Here is a 25,443-nt window from a genome sequence, read left to right as displayed (position 1 = left end):
TGTAACATTAAATAAAATTAAATTTGCCATTTAAACAGTTTTTCTGCTTAAAACAGGTCCTTTTGCCTGTTGAAATGAATGATAAAATTTCACTTCACTACAGCAGGGCAAAGCATAAGCTAGTGAGAATACAAAGTGGCATGTGGGTTAAAGTTAAGAGCAAAAAACTGCTATGTATTTTCTTTAATTGGACAGTATTCTTTTAAAGTTGTCCAGGGATTTAGAAATATACTTTTGCTAGTTTTAGAAGTATATTGATTAATCCTTATACTACTGTTAATCAACCTCAGATAATTCAACTAGAAACCATACATTAACTTGATAAGGACATTGGTTCAATTCCATTCATTCCAGCAACATCCTGTCCATTTCATATTAATAGTAGGGTTTATCTCCTGTGCACATATGTAAGTCAATATTTATTAAATTAGTTTTTCAGATTATGACAGGGGAGTTACTTGTTTGCCTGCCACCTTGTCTTGATAAATGCATATTGATTTCTTCTTCATATATAGGATATGATGCTCCAGCTGTTTCGGGGACTGGATTTTCTGCATTCGCATCGTGTGGTGCATCGGGATCTGAAACCCCAAAATATCCTTGTAACCAGCAATGGGCAGATTAAGCTAGCTGACTTTGGCCTTGCTCGAATCTACAGTTTTCAGATGGCTCTTACCTCAGTGGTAAGTTTCTGCAGGCTTTTATTTTTGATGTTAGCATAGCAGTGTGAACCATGTCTGCAACTGAAGTTACTTGTGTCTCTGAAAACAATTGCTTTCCAGCCGGGATTGAAGTTGTGGTGATTATGTTCTACAAGAAATCAGTTACTGACTACTGGCTGTAAAGTCCATCCTGACTGATTACAGAGGGATAAGTATGTGTTAGTTTTCTGAAACTCCCATCATTCAAGTTTCTGTAGTGATACTGACTTCCTGTGTAAAATAAGTCAGACAGGTATGGTTAAAGTTTCTGAAATATCCATTTTAAGATAAAGCTCTTGCTGAATCCCATGTATTTTGCTTGAAAAACTCCCACAGATACTTGTGAAAGTGCCACACCATCATGCTCTGATTTTCCACCTCTGAATATGCATGCAGCGCTTCTTTCATATGTTACTGAATTATTTTAAATAAGGTTGTACTGGAGAAAGCTCAAATGTACCTGGCAGCCAAAATCACAGCTGTTTCCCAAGCTAGCTGTTAAAGAGGACCCCCAGTATCACCAGGTCTCCTGCCACTGTTGCCCCTCTCCCACCAGCTCTCCTGGTTGTCTTTGACACACATGAGCTCACTTGGAGATTTAGCTCTCTCCTCCATTAATGCTGGAGAAACCCTGCCAGCTCCTTGCTTTTTGACCCCATTTTCACACTTGCTGGCTCTGTCCCCAGAATCAGCTGCTGTAGCTTTGCACAGCATCTCTAGAGCATATTGAGGAGCTGCCATGCTGTGTGCATGTTGGGTATCTTTGGGGTTTGTTGCCTGCTCGTGATTTTTTTGTTTTCTTTTTCTATTCTGAGTATCCCAACTGCCATGACAGTAACTTTCACAATAAAGACAGAAAAGGCAGAACTGCTGAAAAGAGAAAGTGAAAGGATCCACTTTGCATTTTACACCACATTGTAAAAATTACCTGGTTCATGTTGATAAGAAGCAATTCGTTCTCATTGTTAGTTTGTGCAAGGGTCTTCCCATTGTCATGTGATGTAACTATGAACATCTGGCTTCAGAGTGAAGGAAGGCAGGAAGCAACAGAAAGTTACATCATCTTGCTAAACATAGGGAGGTATCCTTGTCATATAAAACATATGTAAACCTGTGTTTTAGGCCTAGTTTTTTCAGTTGCCTGTAGGATGTAGTCTAATCCAAAGGTGCAAGAATCTGGATACTGGGAAGATGGGTCATGTAATTCAGAGCAGAAAAGGAGGAGAGAAAGTTTTTTCCTGAATTGCTCTTATTTTGTTTCCCAGCTACTAGTCAGTAGCAGCTTCAATGAGTGTTTCTGTTGATGCATAAAATCATTTAAGCTGAAAAAGTTCCGCATGAAATAAGATAAAAATACCTACAGAACTGAGCAGTTTTTCCATGACCATCTAGGCTTTTTAGGAAGGAAGTTTAAAACCCCCAGAAATCTACCACAGCAAAAGAGAGCACTGCCAGGATTGCTTTGTAAAGTATGTCCATTTGCTCAAGTATCTAATACTTGCATGCTAGAAATCATGTGTTAAAACCCATGAGCTGGTACTCTTGGCACTGCTGTGAACAAGGGATGTTCAGCATAAGGGATTATCCATATGCAAGTTTGTGCTGTGCTCAGATAAGCATCCAAGTGTCATTGCAGCTAAGCTAAAGAGTATTAAAATAGTTGGGTTATTCTGTGATCAAGGATAAATCAAGTTTATGGGCACAGATGTAAGTAAAAAAGATAAAACCAGCTATGACATTGGTCTTCTTAAATTAAGAAATTGAGAGTTTAAAAGTTAAGTTAAAAGTTAATAAGTATTTTAAAGCCGTTTTCAACATCTTTGAAATAAACTTGTGTCTGGGTATGTAGGAAACTATAGGGGTGTGTTGCTTAGAATATGATAAATGTGGTATGGTTTTAAATGTCAGTCTTCACTGCTCCTACAAACTGATTGCAGGTTAGAAATTTTTATTAAATGTGTTTTAGCTGTCAATTTTCCTTTTCTGATTTTAACTTCTACCTTTGGCTAGCTGCTTAGGTGTGCAAATGCTGCTTTGTTTTTACCTCCATTGAAACTTAGTACAGGAAGCACAGCTAAACAAAACATCTCCAAAACCCCAAACTTCTGGTTTTTAAACATAAAGACATTCTTGACTTTACTATCCTAAAAATAGTCTAAATTGCAGTTATTCACCAAGCAGGGAGTAACTTTTCACAGACTTCATCAAGACCAGCTTTTTTTGAAGCGTTTGCAAAAAAAAAGTGTTGCATTATAAAAACCAAAATATACCTATACATATATCAATTAATAAAAGTCACAGCTTGCAAAGATTGGCTTTGGATAGTGATAGTGCAGACAGCCCAGTGATAAAAGACCATCATTGTTATCAATACAAGGGCTCTGCAGCATTTCCTTCAGAGGAGAAGCTTACTGCAAGATAAACTACAAGAATCATCTTTTGAAATATTAGAGCATTCCCAAGATGCATCCTCATTCATTGCTCACAAAGAAACTCTTCAGATGGGACAAAAAGAGCTTGCCATGAAAGTAGCCCAGTAAAAACTGATCCAGCCCAAGTGCTGTGGGTGCAGCAAATGGTAACTTCAAAGCAGACTCTCTCTAACAGCTGGTTATTTACACAATGCTGAAGAATCCTTCTGGCAGACTGGTAGTCCAGGCGTATTGCTGTCATTTAAAGAAACCTCTTGATATTTCTGTCATTGAATGAATGAATGAATAAAAAATTGAAACTTAAGGTTAGGCAGGCTGGGGGGGAAGGTTCAGATCACTGATCGCAGCTGTGTTCAGACAGACCTGATAGGATCTGAAATAACAGCAGAGTGAGGTTGGGTGGGGGTGTCTGAGCTGGTGGGTTACAGGGCATGCTTTTGATTTCATGCAAAGTTAGACTCTTTTCCAAGTGTTGGTCTTGGCCCTTGGGGAAATTTTGAATAAGCTTTGTGATAACAGAGAAGCTCCATAGGACAGAGGAGATAGATTGATGTTGCTGTAATTTTAGAGTTGGATAGCAAAAGCTAATGAACTGTCACATTTTTCCTGGTGCAGAAAAATGAGCGCTCAGTTGTAACTTTCTCTGAGCAAAAGAGCTGTTGGGCGTCTGGAAAATCTAAAATTGTGTTATCAAAACGGAATAATCCATTTATTTATTTCTGATGACTTTTGACTGCATTAAAGAAAGGAAATGAAGCTGAATCATGTTATACAGGAATGTTAAGTGAGATAAGTGCATGCAGTTGTGATCAGAGCATCTAGGTGGAGCTGAGGCTATCCAGCTCTTAAAACCTGGCCTGTATCAGGATCTTCAGTGAAACTGGCAAAATGTTAGTGGTTATAGCACACTTATAATACTTTCTTTGAAAACATGCGTGCTTTACCTTAAATGTCAGCACACTGAGGGGATTTTTTTGCCTCTTTTTTCCCCCATGAAATGCCAACAAAATTGGTTTATGTCTTCCTTTAAAAAAAAAAACCACTTGTTTTCAGATTTACCCAACACAGAAGGTGAAATACATCACTTTTTCTGCTGATGCTGTAAGTTGTTGAGTACTATACCTAGCTAAATAAATTTTCTGGAGAGAGGACACAAAATATTCTGCAGTTACTTTCAGTAAATCATTTGAGATTATGCTAGGATTTTATTTGAGTATTTCTTCAGGATGAAAACTTTCCATCCATTTCTGGCAGTCACTTCAGCGCAAATGGTTTGCATGTCACATCATGCAAGAACTTGGATTTAATTTTGTTGGTATAGTAGCAAGGGAGCATAAAATAATTTTCACTAACGGGGCTTACTTTGTAAAAACAAATATGTAATTTAGTTACAGCAACAAAACCAAAAAATGACAGAAAAACTCTCTTCCAAAGAGGAATGAGTACTTCTCTGTTTCCTGCCCACTGTTGCATTGTAATTTTGCAGTAAATGCTCTCCGTTAGTAAATAATGTAAATGTAAATGATTGTCTGAGGCAATATGATTGATGAGAACCCAGACAAATAAATTTTTTTGCTTTGATTTGTTTTTTGTTGTTTTTTTCTTCTTTTTTATGGCCACCTCTTCCGAGTCTCTTGCAGTGCAGCTTTAACCTGAGCTCCATTGAGGATCCCTAAGTGGACCTGATTCAGCAATCTATTTAAAGCTGCCAGTTACCATCAGACATCAGAGGACACCTACAGAAATTAAGCAACCACCTGCCACTGGTTAAACTAAGTGTTAAATAGTGTTCTAATGAAATCAGTACAACTCACTACAGTAATATTTGATTTTATCTCATGTATGATTTAAGAAGATCATAACTCTTCCCCCTCTAATTGGTGGAAGTTGCACTGTTTTGGTGTGCCCTTCACTGTTGTGGGGAAGCACATCACCTGAGGGCTGAGCCCTCATCTCCAGTTCTTTCATTATGGTGCATTTGTCTAGTCCAGCCACATGTCCTTGAAAACAAAAATGAAACACAGACAGCCATCCAGTGAATCAAAATAAGTGGGTTTGAGCTTGTCAGTGCTGCTCCTGAGAGTTTGTGGCTATTTAGAAGTGCCGTAAGATCAAAATTGTTGTCTTATTTAAGGAAAATCTGTCTTCCCTACTAATACACAGTTCTGCATGAAAAGTCCATGTGTCTGGCTTTATGAAAAAATTAGTGAATTTTTCTGATATTTTAACATCTGGTGGCACCTTTATTGCATCCTCCCAATACCCTCTAGGTAGGTTATTTCCATCACATAAAGTGAGTAATTTATCTCTGGAGTCATCGTAAGAACAAAAATCATTATCAGCCCATTGACCGTAAGGTATGCAGATAACTAAAAATATTTTGAGATATATTTATGATGCCTTGACTCAGATGATATTTTCACTAAGAAGACCAAGATGTATATGAAAGTAACGATGACAAAGCAGATTGTTCAGTGTCACAGATTGTTCAGTGTTCAGTATTAACCAAAGGGCAGTATGGAAATACACATTAACAAAGTTAGGAAATTAGAAGTTTCTTATTCATCTACATTATAATCATATAAAATAATTTTTCAAAACCGACTTAATTTTTGTTGACCATCAGAAGAACCTTTACATTTTTAAGGATTGTCTGGAAGAGTTGTACTAGCTCCTCTCACAAAGACAGAGGATTTATGACAAGGTTGTTACTTCTAGAGACGTGTTCTAGAAATAATCTACAGGTGCTGTTTCACAACATAAGTAGATGTAACATTGCTGCTGCTGCTGAAAGGGTGGCCCTGCTTTTGACTGCACACTTCCATCACTTCCCTTTCTTTGGCATTACTGTTTGCTCCCTTGCAGTCTGACTGAAAATAAAGCCTGTATAAAGTAGTTACTAATTTCCAGGTGGCTTAGTGGGTGCAAATCACTGTGTGGCCACAAGAGTGAAAGCACGGACACACACAGGGGAAGGCGAGCAGAAAGATGGGGTCATCCACTCCCTAGACACCCCCATCTTCAATTTGTCAGAGTCAGTTATGAAAACACATCTGAAGTGTTCAGCTGAGGCCTGGAATAACTAAAGTAACTCTAAGGCAGAAATGTTTTTCAAAATCTCGCAGCTCATGCTCATTTACAGTCTTCTGAAGGTGTTAGATGAACCAGTCAGCTGGTTCATTTAAGGCTATTATTTGTATCTGACTGTAACAAAACTTCGGAGGGCATCTCTATCAGTGTTTGAAGTATTTTTTACCCCCACGGTGCCAAGACCTGCATTCAGTGCTCTGTGCTGTTCCTCTGCAGCTGATGCCAGGACTCACCCTTGAGACCTATTAGGAATGCAGGGAATGCAGCCCTCTGCTCTGATTCAGAACCAAGTTTATAATGAACCACAAAAAGCCTATCTTTTAATCTTTCAAAGAAAGTAAATTATTTCACAGTAAACAAGCAAATTGGCTTCACATGAAGCTTCACATGCCCTTTTCCAGAAAACCCCTTTCCAAAGCTGCAGAGATTAGAATATGTGATATGTGAGGACAGAGGTTGTCCACACTGAGCTGAGCATGTTTTGCAGCCCTGCAGCTTCACCTGTGCAATCCTGCAGAATAAATGTACCTCATCATGCTGAAAAAAAAAAAAAGGAAAAGAAGTGCAACTTTGAGTGCAGTCTATATCAAAACAAAGGAAGTTTCTCCTGGGCTGAACCAAAGGTTGACTGTGCTCTATCAAAGGGTGATGCTTAAGAGAGGATGCTTGGGAGGGAGAGAAGAAAAAGCTCTCAGCAATCAGAAATATAGCAATTTCCAATGCTAGAGCTTGTATCTAGATCATTGGCTATAAAAATTGAAGTACCCATCTTTCATAAACTAATCCTTACTTTTTGAACCATTTCTACTCTGAAATGCAGTTTACTTCAGCACTGTGAGAAAAGCTTTTTTATTTTGTTTTAAATGTGACACCTGGTATTACTTAGGTTCCTCCTAATTCTGCTTTTCTGAGGCATTGCCTTTTCACCTCAGGGTGAAATTTGGTGTCATTTTTCCACAGCACAGTTCCACTGGTGCAAGAAAAATGTACTCAGTGGAAATAGGCCTTCACATGTTGATGTGAAGATAAAATTGCATGCTCTTCTCTTCTCTTCTCTTCTCTTCTCTTCTCTTCTCTTCTCTTCTCTTCTTTCTCCTTCACTTAATAAGATACAGTAGATTTTAGTAATGGTACAGTACTGCATTAGAAGTTTCAAAGAAATATCTGGTGAACAGTCTGTAGGATGTAGAGCTGACTTTATAAGGAACAGGCCATGCTTAATCTGCTAAAAAAATCATGGCAGAAGTTGTAAAAGAGAGAAAGGAAGGGAGAAAATTACTGCTGCGTATTTTCTCTATATTATGAAAAAGCATCCTGCTTTTTTGTGGCAATACTTCTGTCTGCTGTTTTCAGATGTAAAAATATGTGGTGCATTTCCCCCACCCAGTGATTTACATCTTCTTTGTACTATTTTTCCATTGATTTAAGTGGCTCTGTTTTTACATCTACTCCCAGAGATAATTGAGTGGGTTGGATTGTAAAAACAATTTGATTGTTTGACAAGGTCTCTCCCTGTGTATTTACAAAACTCTTCCCACATAATTTCAAGCTGTCCTGAAACACTAAAATACAGCCTCAGGTTATGTTCTTATCGGAGCACATAGAATAAGCAGGCATGGGCCTGTTTGGTACTTGAATGTGAGACAGCCAAAGCAAGAGGAGCAGACCAAGTAGCTTACTGTCCTTGGAGCTCCTGCTACTCCAGAGTAAAGGCAGGTGTCTGTACAGTGCTGACAGAAATGCTCTTAGGGCTTAATGTGTAATAAAAATGAGTTGTTGGCACTTTTTTGCAGTGGCAGGGAAGTAACTGTAAATGTTCTCTTCACGTTGGCCAAAGTCCCGCTGTAGGAGGCTTTTCTAATTGAGAATTCCCTTGTGCAGGTATAGCCCAGGAAATTCCTCTTAGCCTAACAATATTTAGTACTTGTTCAGCATTGCTGGTGTGGAAATCTTGAATTCAAAAGGAAAAGAGCTGAGAAATCATCTAGTCCAGTGAAACAAGTAAGATTGTTCTCTGTTGTATTTCTAATGTTTTGCCCATAACTTTAATGTACCCAGAAAAAGGGTTTCCATCACTTCCCATGGGAGCCTGTTCAAAAACTTCTATATAATCACTTTCAGAAAGTTTCCTTGATGTCCACCCTTCTATGTCCCATTCTTAAATTTAACTCCATTATTTTCCTTGTTATTGTATGCTAAATGGTAGCAGATGACCAGTGCCTTGTTTTTGCATTAAAGAGGTAAGTTACCTATAGCTGAAGTACATTCATCCTTGCAAAATGTGGTAAGATAAATAATTTGATGAATACTGGAAGTAAATTAGCCTTAGATTTTTCTAGATTTCAGTAAATTACAGGGCACCAAATAATTCAACTAGATTTTTCTAGATTTCCCATTTTCAGCATTTCAGTGGATAAATCCAGAGGAAAATATGCTACACTAAAATATTTACTGAGCTACAAGATTAATTCCTCAGTTTTGGGACCTTACAAATGTCTTGGTAGCAAGCTGCAGAGATCACATATGGACTGTGAGTTATCATTTAGATGCATGAAAAGAGCATATGAAAATGTACACTATTACATGTAGGATAATTTATAAGAAATAAAATACTGATGCAACAACACAAATTAGTTGATCAGACCTCATCTAAAATACTGTGAGCTGCTCAGTTTCTCTGTAGCTGAGAGATGTTTTTTGGACAGGACCAGTCATGGGGAAGGACAGATTCTGTGTAACAATCAGAGAAAAAGGGACACTCTTTCTTGTGAGGCAAGAAGAATCTGAATTACTTTAACAAAATGAATCATAGCAGCAAATACAATTGATGCCTAAAAATGTCATCAAGGACCCAGATAGTGAGAGCATGTTAAAGAAACAGGGATGGTATGAGAACAAGTTTGTTTAAGGTAACTTATATAACTTCAAATAAATAACTTTTGTCAGGAAGTTAGAAAACATGTAGTGAGATTCTGAAACATCCTACCACTGCAGGCAAGAAATAAAAATAACTTTGAGAGGGAGCATGGCAAATTCCTGTGATGCAAGTTGGCAATTTTGATAACTGTGATAGTTTGTTCCAGTTCCATATCTCTGTATTTGCCCCTTCAAGATCTGATGTGCATTATATAGTCAGCTTTTTCAGAAATGCACTTCATGAGTTCCACTCGTCATGGAAACAGCTGTTAGCAGGCCAGAGGGATTGGCATAAATGTCAAAGCCAAATTCATTTTCCAGAGAAAGAACTAATGAAACTTTATTCAGATGAGGCAGAGCAAATAATGGAGATTGTCTTCAAAACCGGAGGAGGCTACAATTTAAATAAGGACTATGAAAGAACAAAAAATTAAATAGAGATGTAAAAGAGAGACCCTTCACTAAAGAAGCAAAAATACAACCTGAAAGTTTCACAGGTAGGGATGAAAGATGATCTGAAAGCACGAATTGAATCCTTGTTGGGACAGCAAGTTGAAAAAGTCCAGATGGAGTAATGTCCAGTCTGGTTGTAATGTTCCCCATCTGGAAATGGGATGATCCTGGCAAGTCACATCAATAAATGATAACCAACCTGGTCAAACCTTCCATGAAACACAGGATGCCAGAAAACCTTGGATAAACTTGGAAGTCATTAACAAAAATAGCCTTCAAAAAGGAATTGAGCAGAAAAATTAACACATGCAAGTAAGCAGGAACATAGACTACTGTGGAGGTAAATAAACACCTGGACCTAAAAATGAACCCATCAGGAGACTCTTTATAATTTTGTTACTTTTTGTGCATCCTGTAGACTTAAATTTTTCCAGCTCAAATAGTAGAAATGCCTAGTGAAGATTCCAGGGAAGCTTATTTCAGCATTGTACACTATATGTATGGTGAGGAAAAGGAAACAGAAAGGAGACTTCTGGTAACCTTTCTAAGCAGCCCAGCTCTGTCAGCGCTTCAGCATTTATACTTGGCCTCAGCTGCTCAGGTCCACTATGAGGCCATGATATAATATGTCAAGGACAACAATCAGTTCAAGCAGGATTGGGTACCAAAAGCTTCAGAGAGGAAGGAGAGAGACACCCAAGGACACTTGCATTCTTACGACACACAGATACCACAGAGGCTGACAGTGATGGGGGTTTGTAGTCAAGGTAAAGCAAAGAAGCCAAAAGGACTCTGGGGATTTGTAGAATTTGCCATGGAGATGGAATGTTTTCTTATTGAAAGGAATCAGAAGATGATACAGTTAGAATCTGCTTCTATTTTATTATATTTATTTTTATTTCTATTTTATTATATTAATTATAATTCTGCTTCTTTTTCCATTGTCTTTTAAAGATAATGGAAAAAGAGGCTTTGATCAGATAAACTATATTTGTTTGTAAGTAGTAAAAATACTAGGGTTTATAAAGCAAGAAAAAGTCAGGTAAGTGCCAAGATTAAGAAATAATTCAGTGAAATATAACTGTTATGAAAGATGACTGCAGAATGCTTTTCAAAAGTACAAAACCAGACAGAACATCTTAGTATACATCAAAAACTCCCAATATAATTCAGTAAATTGCACCTGACTGGAAGTCAGACCTTGGAGGTACAAGCAGGTACTTGAGTTTTTGTTTAGATCTGTCAGAGGAGTGGCAGTAGTTGAAATTGGTCAAATAAAATGCATAACTGGTTCTATGAAGTATGCAAAACTGTCATAGATTAGTTACTGAATGAGACATGCAAAAAAATTAAGTATGAGATTTGTTAAAGGAGATTTGAATAAACAAGGAGATTTGAAGATAAAATTTACAAGGGTTCTAAAATGCACAAAATTGTTGTCCACTGCAGAAGTCTATAGAATTCAAGTGTGAATCAGAAGAGATAAAGGGGCTAAATAAACCATTTGATTGGATTTTGCTATTTCTGTAATGAATGCAAGAAAAACTTGTTCTACAGATGCAGTCTATGAAAATACCCATTAAACTTGTGATCAGCATGGAAGAGCTGATCTGTGGATAATTCATTTGCAGTCAGCAAGCTGTTCTGCTCTCCAGGGCAACTATCGTAATGACATCGGCATCTTGGTAGTAGCTTTCCAGTAAAGAAGAAAAAAATAATTAAAAAATGGAATGACTGCATACTATTTGAAGACTCAGTACATTTTTGCTTTTAAAGTTAAAAGTGATTTGAAACAGGCTCAGAGTTTTCATCATTTACTGGGTCTGAGTGACAAAGAACAGATGATAAAAAACCAAAACAAACTAACATTAAGAAACATGAGCAATTAATCTACTAAGCACAGAAACAGGAGAAAACTGTTTCCAACAGGAGGAAACTGATGCAAAAAAAGGGAGGGAAAACAACCACCTGCAAGTACATGCTGATTGAGTCCTGAGGTCATGTTGTGGATTTAAACGAGGAGTAAGGAGAGTAGGGACTTTATGATTAGGAAGCAGGAGATATTTTTTGATTTAACGGTGATATAGTTTGTACCATGTGGGCCCCAAATGCAAGATTGTAACCACGGAAACCTGCCATGTAAACAGCTAGTTCATTGTTCACTGGCAGGAAAGAAGAAATAAGTTTTGAAGAATTATGTAGAGAAAGAGATGTGCTTTCAGCTAGTTCTTTGGTTTTACCCTTAGCTTTGATTCAGAAATGACTGCACCATATATTTTATGGCTATTATCATCAAAAATTAACACCCTTATCTTATAAGAATTGTTTATTACAGTGAATAAGTAGTACCCTTAATGCTGTACTACTTACTTTTCACCTTAACTGTTATATAGTGTCAAGCAGGTCCAAGGATGGGGGAAAATGTACACTATCAAAAAAACATAGGAGGCAATTCAGAACAAGAGTTCTTTGACTGGGACTGGAACAGTTGAGTAGCTAGTGGAAAAGTCCGAGGTATTTCTTTCTCCTGTACCGCACAGATTCTTCTGCTATACTTAGGGTAAATGACCCGGGTTTAGAAGAAACATTTTTAAGAGTGTTATTCCTAACACAAAGGATCTGAAAAAGCATATATTCTGTTCTGCAGTACAGGAGGAAAAATAGTGGATGGTGAAATGCTTCCAAGAGAGATCTTTAACTTTGCGCACACAATCTGTGACGGGGGCAGTTTCCACTGAAGACAAGAAACTTGCAGCTCTACAGGACTGTCAACTCCACAGCCACTCGCCTGTACTGGACATTAGAGAACATTTATTTATGCATTTCAACATCACAAAATTATTTGAGCTGAAAAGCTGTATAGGTTAACAAGAGTCAAAGTTTTTAATTTTCAGTGTTGGAAATAGTTTTTCTGAGTTTTTCTCCCTTCAACTATCACTTTTCAAAACCCTTTCAGAACTGTTTCTGTTCAGACTGGGTACAAATCTAGAGCTTACAGGTCCATGGAAGTGTTGACTCAGAAACTCCACAAGTTTGGATGATGATCATATCTTACACCACTCAACAAAATCCAGACATTTAGAGTTGCATGAATCTCTACAGTATCTTCCCTGTCATTTGTATGAGAGAAAGTTTGAGAACAGGACAAATTGAGCACCTTGGTGAAGTTCTGATTGCAAGTGCAACATTAAGTGGAATGATGAAAAATACATTGGCAAAAAAAATCCATCCTCAAAAGATTTTTATATTCTCTTTTTATGTAGTTTACAGAAGGATGGCTGTTCATGGCTTATCCACTGGCACAGCTGGAATGATCCTCTGTTCTATGAGAGGCTTCCAGACAAGAGCATTATGATACATGAGATGAAAAGTTTTTTGGCATGTGGAATTTAAAATGGTCTTTGGATAACACAGGGATGTTGGCAGATGGTAGTAGTCTGTTAAAGATGAGATGCAGAATCTACAAGGAGTGTGGAGAAACATCAGGTGATAACTACAGGTATCAGTGGAAGAAAGATTCAGCTATGCTTCTTAAACTGTTCACATTTTTGGACTGGGAAATCCCTTCTTAACCTAAAGGAATAATTTTATTCAATGGAGGGTATGGAGAAAATGGAAAACAAGTGCAGAATATGTGCACCATGGTTGCACATCCATAAAGTAGCTTCCTAGAAGACAGATCCAACTTGCTACTCAGCTGTATTGCTGAGAGCCACAGTGCAGCACAATGCTAGATGGTAGAAGTAGGCAATTTTTTGAGATGGCTGAAGGTAAACAAAGCAAGGAACCAAGAGGTTCTGACAGTAGCAGACTTAACAGAGGTTCTGTCTGACAGTAGCAGACATTGTAACTGATGCCTTGTGAAGGCTGACCTAGAACAGAGACTAGACTGAGTTAAATAATAAAGTAGGTATTTATTAGAAGGCCTCAATGGATCCACCTCAGGCAGCTCAACCCAAAATGGTTCCAGAATGGACAGCCGGTCACAGGAGCTCACACTTTTATAAGTTTTGGTCCATTAGTATATTGGAACTAATTGTCCAATTACAGCCCAAATCCATGAAGTCCCATCCTTCTTGTTTTCTCTCTTCAGTCCACCATTGTTTATGCTCTTGGGCCTGAGATCTGGATCGGCTGTCCTTGGGTCCCCAATTAGAGAAGGAATTGTTTTGTCTACCTATTCTGCTTACTATCCCTTAGTATGAAACCTAGACTTACACACTAAAGCAGAATAGAATCTGAAAAATATAAAAGCTAAAACTTGAGGCATCATAATGAGTTGATTCTTCACTAGTTACGGCATCCCAGACAAGCTGCACACAAACATAAGGGAAAACTTATGTCAAGAATCTGCAGTTTTGAAGGTTTTCATACAAAACAAGTGTTTAGCTGTGTACCTTTGTAGACCAGCACAAAAAGGATTGGAATCAGCATCTAATGTTCATTCTGATAGCATATAGAAGTCATTGAACTTGTAGTGTGCCTCAGCTTTCATTTTGTCTAGGTATGAGCTAATAATCTACATTTACGTCATATATGCTGCATGGATCTTCAGGGACTATGATTTGCCTTAGGAATCAGATGATGAGCTTTCCTCTTTCTGAGGAAATATTGGTGGGAGGAGCAATGGGAAGCAGTGCACAAATGCAGACTCTAAAGTTACAGACATAGGCACAAAAATGTACAGCAAAATGCTGAGAAAGCTGGGAGCTTCTGGATGGAGTACTTGAAATAAGTCCTAGAGGAAAACTATATCCTCCTGTTTGATTTTTTCAGGAGAACGGGACTTTCTGCACCTTTTTTATTAAATAAAACAAATGCATGACTTCCATCATCATTTCACATCTTCTTGCCCCTCCTCACCTCCCCTGAAAAAATAAGTAAGTTCCCTATTTTGATTAAATTTTCAGGCAAAAGCTATAAATTAATACAGCCTGAGGAACCTGTGTCTTTGAAAAACAGGGGAAGTTTTGTACATGTATACGTTGTGAAAAGACATACAGGAGATATTTTGAATTTTTTTTTTTGATTTGTCAGAGGGAGAGGGGTAGTATGTACTTAAGTTGCTCTGTTGGAATCAAATTATAATCAAGCACACTTTCCTGTACTATGTTTTTAAACACATTCAGTGTGAATATTTGAGTTAATTTATTCTAATATTCCATAAGAACAATATCTACTTCTTATGTCTATTTGAGACAGAGCAGTTTTGTCTACCTTGCAAGTATATTACTGGTCACGTCAAAGAATGTGTTCCACTACTGGTGCTGTAATTCTATTGACAGTACATCTCAGAAAAAAAGATGTAGCTGATGCCTTTTAACCCTGTTTTATTTGTATGTATATCTTTGAATGCAATTCTTCAAAATTCTTCTTTGTATTGTATTTGCAAGGACAGAAACAATCAACTAATTCTTAAAATGCAAAAGAAGATTACTGGAAAATCTGAAAATTCTTGCTATGAAGTTTAGTATGCTGGGTTGATCTGGGCACCATGCTGCATTAAGAGAAAACATATCTCAGAACATGCTCACTATAGCATCTAAACAGAAAGGAACAGAGGTAGATATATATCGTCTTAATGTAATGGTGTTTTCCTTAATTTTGTTTATATATTTATATTCTTGCTTCATAAAATGAAAACCAGCTTGGAAACATCACTTAAAAGTTGAAAATGCTTTATTGGTTTATATTTTCTTATGGTTATTGCAGTAGGTCACAACTTTCAGCTGATGTAAATCAGCAAGACTTCAATGAACTAAACCAATTTATAAGGCAAATAAGAAGGCCTGTCTTTAAATCAACAGTGAATTTTGCATTTTGTTAATTTTTTTATATTTATAATTTTCATTTACATGTCTTTTAGTTTCTTTTACTGTCTTATGGTGCTCAGATAATATTGCATTTAAATGAATAAAACTATTTAAGTTAATAAAAGCACAGCTAGCACTGTAGATCAATAGATTTAAATTATTTGGGACACTGAAGATATCATGCACCTTATGTAATTTAATCACTAGAATAATTAAATAAGGAGGGGCCTGTGCATGGTATCAGTTCTTGTGGGAAAATATGCTTCATTGACTTACTGGCACTGTTTTGGAATGTGGCATTTAAAAGTACCTTTTTACAGTGGGAAAGAATTTGGCCAAGAATAAACAGTCTGACCTTGTTAAATGGACCAAAGTCACTGCATAACCTAGTTTTGGAAAACTAGTTTTCACCAGTCCATGAAAAAAAAAAAATCAGTCTATGAAAAATGCAACTAGATTTTATAGGGAAAAAATTATGTTGATTGAACAGAGTGGGCAAAATCTCCCCTGTTTTTCCAATATGGACTCCCCTTATTTGTTCAAAGTCGGTTTTGAGGTTTAAACATGGTTTGAACTGTGATTTCAGAGGACATTAAAAGCACTTTACATTGAAAATAATGAAATTAATTCAGATAATGAAGCCAAATTAAGTCAAGTCATTTAGGTGATAAATGAATAAATTTCAACAGAAATCAAGGCCATTTGTATTACTGTCAGTCTCTGAAAATGTAAAAACTTAGAATTTGTAGGAAAACTATATATTATTAACTAAGTCATAAACACAAAGCTTGGTATTTGCAGATGTAGTAATTTGACTACCAAGGACCTTTTGATACAAATGAAGAAGAAAATTAAGCCACTTTGGTTTTAACTTCAAATTTTGCTGATGGGAAACTGGCATGGGAAACTGGTACCATAATCTTGAATCTCTGTGCTGTGAAATCCTAGCTTCCATGCAGGTGATGGAAGATACCCTTTTAACATCACTGTGGCCAGAATCTCATTCCGTGTCTGTTTGAAAAATACAAAACACATTCTGTGAACAAATATTCAAGCTGCTTTGGAGGAGTTGAGTATACAGAGAACAACAAGGACTTTGAGAAATAGTATTGATGTAAGTGCTTATCCACTCCATGGTTTTGGCCACAGAATTCTCATTGGTACTTCGTAGGACACAGCCCCATTTTTCTTATTGACACAACAGTGACAAGTTAACATATTAAAACTCTTAAAGTCTGGCCAGTTTTTAAAGCAAAAGAGAATGAAAAATCTTACAATGGCTCAAGAATGTGAATAACATTGAAAGACATTGTTGAATAATATTTTTGAGTGCATAATTTAAAACTGTAGTGGCCAGTAGAGAATTATTGATGCATAAAAGTGAAAATGTATCCATAACTTCAGTTATCAGCAATACTACTGAGAGCTATAGTTCCATGCTATAAAATGAAATTTGATGCAAGCAGTAATAGATGCAACTGTTGAAAAGCAGTTTACATAAAATAAGTGAATTTAAGGAAAAAAAATATGTTTGCATCAGGTAAATTCAGATTAAAAATTAGAATGTGTATACATTAGGTTTTGACAAGTTTGAATAAAGAATCTGTATTAGTCTGTATTAATTAAGAAAATAAGAAAGCCTGTCTCAATGTAAAGACCATTTTCAGTTTTTATATTCAATGTAAACATCTTCTGAAGTTAGCCTGAGTTTCCTGAATTCTGTCTCTCTGTACTTAGTGTTTACAACATCAGCTATATATTTACCCTGCAGAGATTTTTTGAGGCCCTCGAGGGGGTGGAGTTGCCACCCTGCTGTGAGGAGGCTCTGTGTATTTTCTATGTATAGACACATGTGACATCGCCTTCTGCACTGCTTCAGTATTGAACTATCAGATTCTGAAAGTAGAAGTCATACACAGCTGAACGTGTGCACAGATTATCCTGTTCTGTAGTTTTGGGCATTAACTCAGAAAAGCAAGGACAAAAACTACAGCTGTTCTTAGAATTTACAAACAGTGATAGGTACTTCCAGCCCCCAACTTGGATTTTTTTTTTTTAATTTATGTGTACATGTTCTTCTTTCCCTTCTGTTCTCAATGCTGTTTGTCATCCAGATCAGTCTGATAGCTCCAGCCCTCACCTTTTTAAAGAAATTTGGTTCTTGAGAATGGATTCACCAGAAAAGGATTAAGGAGCTATTTTTTGCTCTTGTCTACGTCATTAGTGTGCAGCATAGTGTGCAGAGGCCAGGTTGTCTGAGAGGGGAACTGCTGTGCTTATGTAGAACTTACTTTTTCTCCCGCTGATACACTACAACTGTAATTTGACCCTCACACTATTTGCAAGTAAAATGCATAAATCCTTCCAAAAATCCTAGATTCATACTGAACTGAGGAAGCTATTAGACTGACTAGAAAGAAAAATGTTCATAAGTGGATGCTAATTCTTCTTTGTATTGAGTAATCAATATATCACTTTGTGTACTGTTGCCCTTCATGCTGGGCACTCAGTAGTAATTTTTTCTTACTATTTTTCATGCCAAGGGATGAAATAAGTTTTTAATAAGAGGACTGTTAATATCTTTCCTTATCATAGGCAGTCAAAATGTATTAAATGCTTGAGGCTTTCTAAGTCATATTAAAAATGAGAGAGTTGTTGTTTTCCTCCATGCCTTCTGTAGGTTCACAAGCAGTGATAGTAGGCTGCAGTACAAGATAATAGAATTAAAAAGTGGAAGGTGTTTTATACTTTATATTGAAGAACAGCTAAGAGTGAAGGGATGGAACTGTATATTTTGTATTTCATATGCATTGAAATAGGCTCTCTGATCACTTGCTTCTTTCTTTGAAGTAAGTTGTGATTTTTATACAGTCGATATTCAGTTCTTATTTTTCTTTTGATGCTCTTCTCTGCACTGGTGCGACCTCACTTTAAGTCATGTGTGCAGTGTTGGACAGCACAATATGAAAAAGACCTTAAGCTATTAAAGAGAGCCTCAGGAGTGGTGAAAGGTGTGGAGGGGCAGTTTTATGAGATGTGACTGAGGTCGTTTGGTCTGTTCATCCTGGAGAAGAGGAGACTGAGGGAGACCTCATTGTGGTCTTCAACATCCTCGCAAGGGGAAGCAGTGGTTCTGGTATAGATCTCTTCAGTCATGAGACTAGTGACAGAACTCAAGGAAATGGCATGAAACTGAGTCAGGAGAGATCTAGGCTGGATATTAGGAAAAGGTTTTTCTCCCAGAGGGTGGTTGAGCACTGGATCAGGCTCCCCAGGGACATGGTCAAAGCACCAAGCTTTACAGCATTCAAGAAGGGTTTGCACAATGCTCTCAGACACTTGGTGTGACTCTTGGGGTGTCCTGCACAGATCCAGGAGCTTGACTCAATTATCCTGATGGGTCCCTTCCAGCTGAGCATATTCTATGATTCTGTGATAAAAATGAATAGCTCCAGTGACAGTAGTTGCGGGTAAACCCAGAAGTCTGAAGAAACAGTGCACGTATTAAATAGACAACCCTCATTTTCTTCTAAGGATTCCCTACATATCCCTTAGGCTCTAAACCCATTCAGAGGTAGGAACACAAACATGTCAATAATTCCTAGTGATGCACATGCTAATATGGGGAAGCCCTTTCATCCTGATTGAACATTGATTTCAGGACTGAAATATCCTGCTCTGAGCACTGCTTTGGGTATTCCAAGAATTAGTGGGTCTCTATAAGCACCTTGTCCAGGTGAGAAGCTCCACCAGAGCTTTCAGGTATGACAGGTTTTGGGTTTTTTTAGTTTTACAGCTTTTACACTGTAAGGGATTACAGATTTGGTCAGTGCAATGAGAAGTTACAACACTGTCCTATCAGGTTGTGGTCATTTGGAGAAACTATGGATTTCTGTTCTGACAGTAAGAAAGAACTTCTCTGCACTTTAGCTTTTGCATCATAATCCCCTCAGCAGAGATGATTACTTTGAAACTCTGTTGTCATGGAACAGAACATCATTGTGGTACAACCTGTACAAATTTGAATCAAGATCTGGTTTTCTGTTTGAATCAAGATCTGTTTTTGGTTTTGAAGACATCTTACTGTATTATGTATTTATGGCCAAGCATTAAATTTTTCCATTATGATAAATTCCTAGTTAATAGACTATTTTTTTCAGTTAGTCAACATAAATATTTTAATCAAGGATTTTAACATTATCTCCTATTCTTCAGAGGAAAGATTTCATGTATTACTCTCCTTTGATACTTGTAAGCATCCAGGTGTAGTTATGCATACTGCTTTTCGTTCTTATGGTTTTACCCTCTGAGCAATGTAATTAAAATTAATGTAGATTTAATTACTGAGTTTTTACATTAATATTTAAACTTATTTGTTCAGGAATTGAAAATGGGGAAGAATCTGGAGGAGCTTGACCTCTGTTACATCTTAAATGACTTGTCATAAGTATACTCTTGGTTTTTTTTTTTTTAATTGTAGAGCTCTAGCTGTAATCAAGTCCATCCTAACTCTTCTTTTGAATCCAACATCCAACCTCTTTCTTTGATTTCGACTTAGCACAGTTCCTGACATCTTTCTTTCCCATAAATATTGTATATTTTGTGGCACACCCATAACAGTCTGTAGAGTACACGGAGGGAATTAGGAGAAAAGAGAGCAAAAAGAAATTGAGGAAGCATAAAAAGACAGTCAGTGCATTGACAGGAAAAATTAGCCCATACTAAGTACAATGACAAGGATTTTTTTTTTGTTGCATTATACTTGGCTGGTTTTTTTTTTTAATTTCTTGTTGCTTTAGGCCAAGGAGTGTTTGAATTCACTTTTATTTCCAGTTGCTCCTTTGCCTTCTGAACTGAAGATGCTACTTGTTTATATGCAAGCAGTTTAATTTGACACATAACTGGAATTCTTTCATAATTAATATGTGAAATATTATACCCTGAATATGCAATTAATATGAAAAATGTCATATTTTTTGTTATATTCTGTACTAAAGGTACTGAACAGGCAGAATTGTTCCAACCCAATTAAGTGCTATTTTATTACTAAGTGAAAGACTTTTCACTTTTCACTAAGTCTTGCCCTCATCTAAAACATTCTGACTTGTTACATTATGTTTTGCTAAAGTAACCACAACAGAAAATTTCTTGTGCTGCTTTCCATTCCTATGATGGGTTGATGCATGAACTAATCAATCCACTAGCATATATGTTGATCACTTACAGACCTAGCATGGCAGTATACCTATTTAATAAAAGAAAAATGAACGAAGTTCAGTAACAGTTCCTCAGTTGCCATAGAAACCATTGCATCTTATACAGGATACTTGACTGTGTTTGGGCCCCCATCCTTTGATATGCCAAGTGGCTGTGAATCCTTAATGTCCTCATCACCTATTTAAACTGCAATCAAAATCAGGCAATAAGAACTTAAATGCTGCCTGAAGACAAGCAGTTTCTACCTTAGCTTCATTTATTTGAATTATAACCTACTACGGTTAGATTCCTTTTAATGGGCTGTAGCAACTGAAAGGTGGACTTCTCTCTTGGAATTTAGAGCCCCAGTTCAGTGTGCTGAAATTAACTTATATGACGAGACCTTAAAGCATCAGATGCACTTGCAATCAATTGCACTTTTTGAATTGTAGGGAGCAAACTTTTGCATCATGTTAGCCAGTTCAACATTGGTCTAACCTAAGATAAAAAAAATGCCACCATTTTCCAGCAAAGCAGAACTGACAAAGCACTGCCTATACACCTAACCTTGCACAGCCAAAATCCCAGCTGACACAGTATTTTGAGTCATATGCTGACCTTACTGTGAAAGGGAACTTCAATTAGATGTCTATTGTGTTTTCAAATACAGAAGAATGGCTTTGTGTTCAGTGGATTACCCCACTGATTAAGACAAGGAAGCAGATGCTGCAAGGACATACAGAGGAAAGAATTTAATTTCTCACATTTTATTATAATTCAGAATCTATTCCATGTACCAGATTAATTAATACATAAACCAAAAGCCTGCCAACATGTTCTGGCCATGCAAATTTCCCAATAATCAGAAGTACTGGTACCTATGTGTAATGAAACCAGCACCTTCCATGTCCCAGAAAGCAGATAGAAAGGATGGGGGAGGGAGGAGAATCATGAAGGGAAGGCTTTTTATTTTCTTCTTTTCACGTGAAGGTTTATAATTAAAGGGGAAAGTAAATTAATTACATGAATATTAAAAGGTTACTCTTCTATTCTAACATTTGGTCACAAGTTGTCTAATGAAAAGGAATGCAGGCTGGAGGGCTGCCATGCCTTTGCTTCTTTCTGCAGAGGGCCACAGGCTGAAGCAGTGATTGTGCGTGACAGATTCTGGGAACAATGGGCCTGCGCACAGATCATCCAGATGGAGCTTGCTTTTCTAAATTACACCAACAACAGGGTGGCCCACAGGCAAACAAAATAGTTAAACAATACATAATAAAGTTTTTATTTGGTATTTCCTGTGAGCCTCTGCCAGTTGCCAGGGAGTGTACTGTATTTTTCTTTTGCTGTATTAATTGTTGACCACAACTGGCAAAGACCCAAACTAGCAGGGACAGATAAGGGGGGGAAAATGGCATCTGGACACTAAAGCCTCAAGTGTACTGGGAAAAAAAAGCACAAAAAATTACAGCATATATCTGGAATTTTCCAACTAACGATGTGCGGATGTGGTAGCGCTAGGGAAAAAGAGCCAAACTGAGCCTGCTTTGTTCACTAAGAGAGGCCCCCCTGTAACATTCCTTTTAGCTGTGCATATTTTGGCTTCAGTTCTGCAGTTTTAACTATATACTGTGTATGGAGCAGTTCAGTTGTTGCTTCATGAATCCAATGATTTTGTTACAAGAAATAAAACTACATCAATGCATATGCATTGTTATTGTTTTGAGGTGTTTGAACAGAAGCTGGGGTTTAAATGTTAAATCATAGGTGTTAAGTTTTCAGAGGCAGGAGGGAGAAAATTTCATTAAATACAACCCATCACAGCAACAGCTGCAAGAAGGAGACCCTCAGTAGCAGTGAATGCTGCCTTTTTAAACTCATCAATGAAATCAGACCTTACAGTTATCTGGTTTAGGGGAAAAGCCCACAGTATAGCATTAACATTTGGATAAAAACAGAAGGCTGCATAAACTTGCTAGTTTGATATAATTTTTCTATTTTCTTTGCCCTTAGAAACAGTTAAGGTGTTGGCATCTTTTTAAGGAAGTTTTATGCTCCTGATTTACTATATGCAATGTCATAAGTCATTTGCTCTACTAGTACTTAGCAGAGAAAAGAAACAAGAATAGATTGCAGGCATTAGGCCACCTCTCCAAAGAAGATGCACGTTGATGTGAAGGCTGTCAGTTTGTATGGAGAAGAGAACCATCTGCACTGGACAGTGACAGTGTTTGCAGCTACAACAGGTTCAATTGATGAGAAATAAGTTATTATTATGAGCTTGAGTTGTCATATATTTATACAGCATTTTTAGATGTACTTGGACCATCTTCCAGTAACCATTGGCCCTTGATGCAAAATTACTTGTTTTTTACTAATCATTGTGCTGTTTCCTATGGATGGATACCTTCTTCATACCCTTATAACCAACCATTGTGTATCCTGTCACATGTGGTAACAGATTGTTGCTCTCTCTAAAGACCCTCCACACATTATGGTCCCTAGTGAAATTTATATATTCACAATTGATATTTATTCACAGTTAGGGATGTCAGCTGGAAACAAGCTGTCAAAGTGGTATAGAAGCAGTAGATGCAAAAAAGGGTCAGATCTATGGGAGAGATAAGTACAGCTTGCTCCTGATCACTGGCAGGCATGAGACTCTCTTAAGGCCCCTAAGTCAGAGTTAAAGAGCAGGCCCATGCTTAGCAACGTAAATGTACTGATACCAAAATCACCTTCCAAATTACAGATTTGCCTTTTTTTCCTCATAAAAATAAAAAATCATATATTTGCATGTACTGAGCTGCTACTCATTACAAAATACTTAAAACATCACAGGAAGTTGGATAATTAGAAGAGGCTTCATTTCTCATAAGTACATTGGTTCCTTCTGCAGTCAAGGACAATGAAAGTCTTTCAAACTTTGAAAAATAAGCTGACTTAAAGATCACTTATTATGGGAGTGGTATGTAATCTATTTTGTGCTTGCCTGAGTTGTAATTGATTAAAATTACACTTGTGCCTGACACGTGAGATTCAACACATAGATAGCATTCTTGTGTACTAGCATTCCTAGTCAACTGTTGTTCATCCCAGGCCCTACATATGGGAATGGCAAGATGGTGCAGAGAGGTCATCTCCAGTCCTCTACATTATTTTTCAGCCTGAAGATTACATCCAGGCTTGTATTAAGCAATATGTTAAGTCTCCACATAAGTGATTTCAAGGCATGTTGCTCGACTAACACTTCAGTTATTCAGAAGCACTAAAAGCCTCTTTTATTGATCTCAATAACACCTTTGCTGTAACTAAAAGTTCATTCTTTTTTTTATTAGTTGTGCTGTTCACTTCTGTTTTCCTTCTCCTGGATTGTGCTCATGGGTTATTTTGGTCTTGTTCCTACTTCTTTTCAAAGAAGTTTCATTTTCAGATTTTCATGCAGTAGCCCAAAACAAAACAAAGTTTATCTGGTGTTTAAAGATGCTTTGTAAATAGAAAAGCTTAAGGAGGGGTCATTTAGACCCATGTTTTGTAAAAGCTGCATATTACTAAAACTAACTTGCTCTAAATTCAGCCTGAGTATATCCTTCTAAAAACAATAATACTGGTAGCTCTTGAAAACACTTCGTTTCTCATCCCAGGATTATTAATAATTTTAAATATTAGTAACAAAACATCATATTAACAGAAAAGAAAAATATTCCAATCTAAATAAGCTCTTTGTTTGCTATCATCAAAAATTTGATATCATCAAAAAATATTTTCCTTGCTGCAATTTTCCCTGAAAAAAATTAGTATTTATTAGCTGCAATTGTATACTCTTTAGAAAACATAGAGTATTTCTAATTTTTTGTTTCTAAAACTACTTTCTCAAGTTCTAACAATTAAAAACAAGCATAGATCTAAATATCAATTATTTCATTGCCTGCAGATGTCTTCTTCTAACCACCTAGAACATTGACTGAAATCGCTAGGAATTATGTAAGCATTTGGAGTGAGCTTGGAGCTTTTTATGAGATGTCCAGTTGTGTTTTTTGACACAGCCTAACAACATTACCCTTCTCATGCAAAACATTTTTTGCCTCAGAAGAACAGCTGAGGTCCTATTGGCTTGTCTGTTCCTCTTTAAGTTTAGAATCTATGACAATGCAACAGCTTTGGAGGCTGTTGATTTGTGTCAATCTCAGAGCTGCTGATACTTGGCTTGGTGTCTCTGCAGAAGCTCTGGCTTTTGGCACTGCTTCTCTCTTCTCTCCTCCTCAGCATCCATGGGGCCACACATGGATGTTACACAAGTATTTCCGGACCACATGAGATGTTATTTACAGGACTTCCTCTAAAAGTTCAAGGAGGGGATAAATGTTGCTGTCTCTGTGTGGCTGTTAATACTGTGAATGGCTTCTGGAGATTCCCTTTCAGGGAATATGTAGAAAATTTTTCCCATGCAGTGGTTGTTTCTGAGAATGGATCTTTGTGGGGAAAAGGCTTAGACAAGTGTCAAAGATGATGGGAAAACATATTCCAAGGTTAACTGGTAGTAAGGTTGTTGTTTTCACAAGAGCACTCTCTGAGACCAGTAAAGCATCTACACTAGTGCTTGAATATTAGTTTCCATTTGATTTATTCTCTTATTTTCAAAGATGGGTATATATTGCAATAAGCATTTTAGAAAGCCTTTTTTGTAAGTCTGTTCTCATCTTTTTTATAAGGATTCTTCCTGAACTGTTAGGAGCCATGAGTGATTTATAGAGCAGTAAAAGGGATGTGACACAAGAAGAGATCTCCTAAATATTGTATTTTACATTGTCAGGCAGGAGAAGGGCAAACCTTTTAAAGCAG

The 25,443-nt window shown here is 37.1% G+C and overlaps 1 protein-coding gene across 3 annotated transcripts in view; it reads left to right on the top strand.

The window, feature by feature from the left end:
* CDK6 (cyclin dependent kinase 6) overlaps positions 1–25,443 on the top strand; it is a 140,622-nt gene that overhangs the window by 60,185 nt on the left and 54,994 nt on the right. For all 3 annotated transcript variants that reach the window (XM_030266961.4, XM_030266962.4, XM_030266963.4), the window contains exon 4: positions 516–683. In XM_030266961.4, the coding sequence (XP_030122821.4) occupies positions 516–683 (168 nt within the window). The remainder of the gene's footprint in view (positions 1–515; positions 684–25,443) is intronic.

The sequence above is a fragment of the Taeniopygia guttata genome, chromosome 2, assembly GCF_048771995.1.
Source record: "Taeniopygia guttata chromosome 2, bTaeGut7.mat, whole genome shotgun sequence".
NCBI classification, from domain to species: domain Eukaryota; kingdom Metazoa; phylum Chordata; class Aves; order Passeriformes; family Estrildidae; genus Taeniopygia; species Taeniopygia guttata.
Note: the sequence above shows the minus strand (reverse complement) of the source record. Positions and strands in the feature narration are given on the sequence as shown.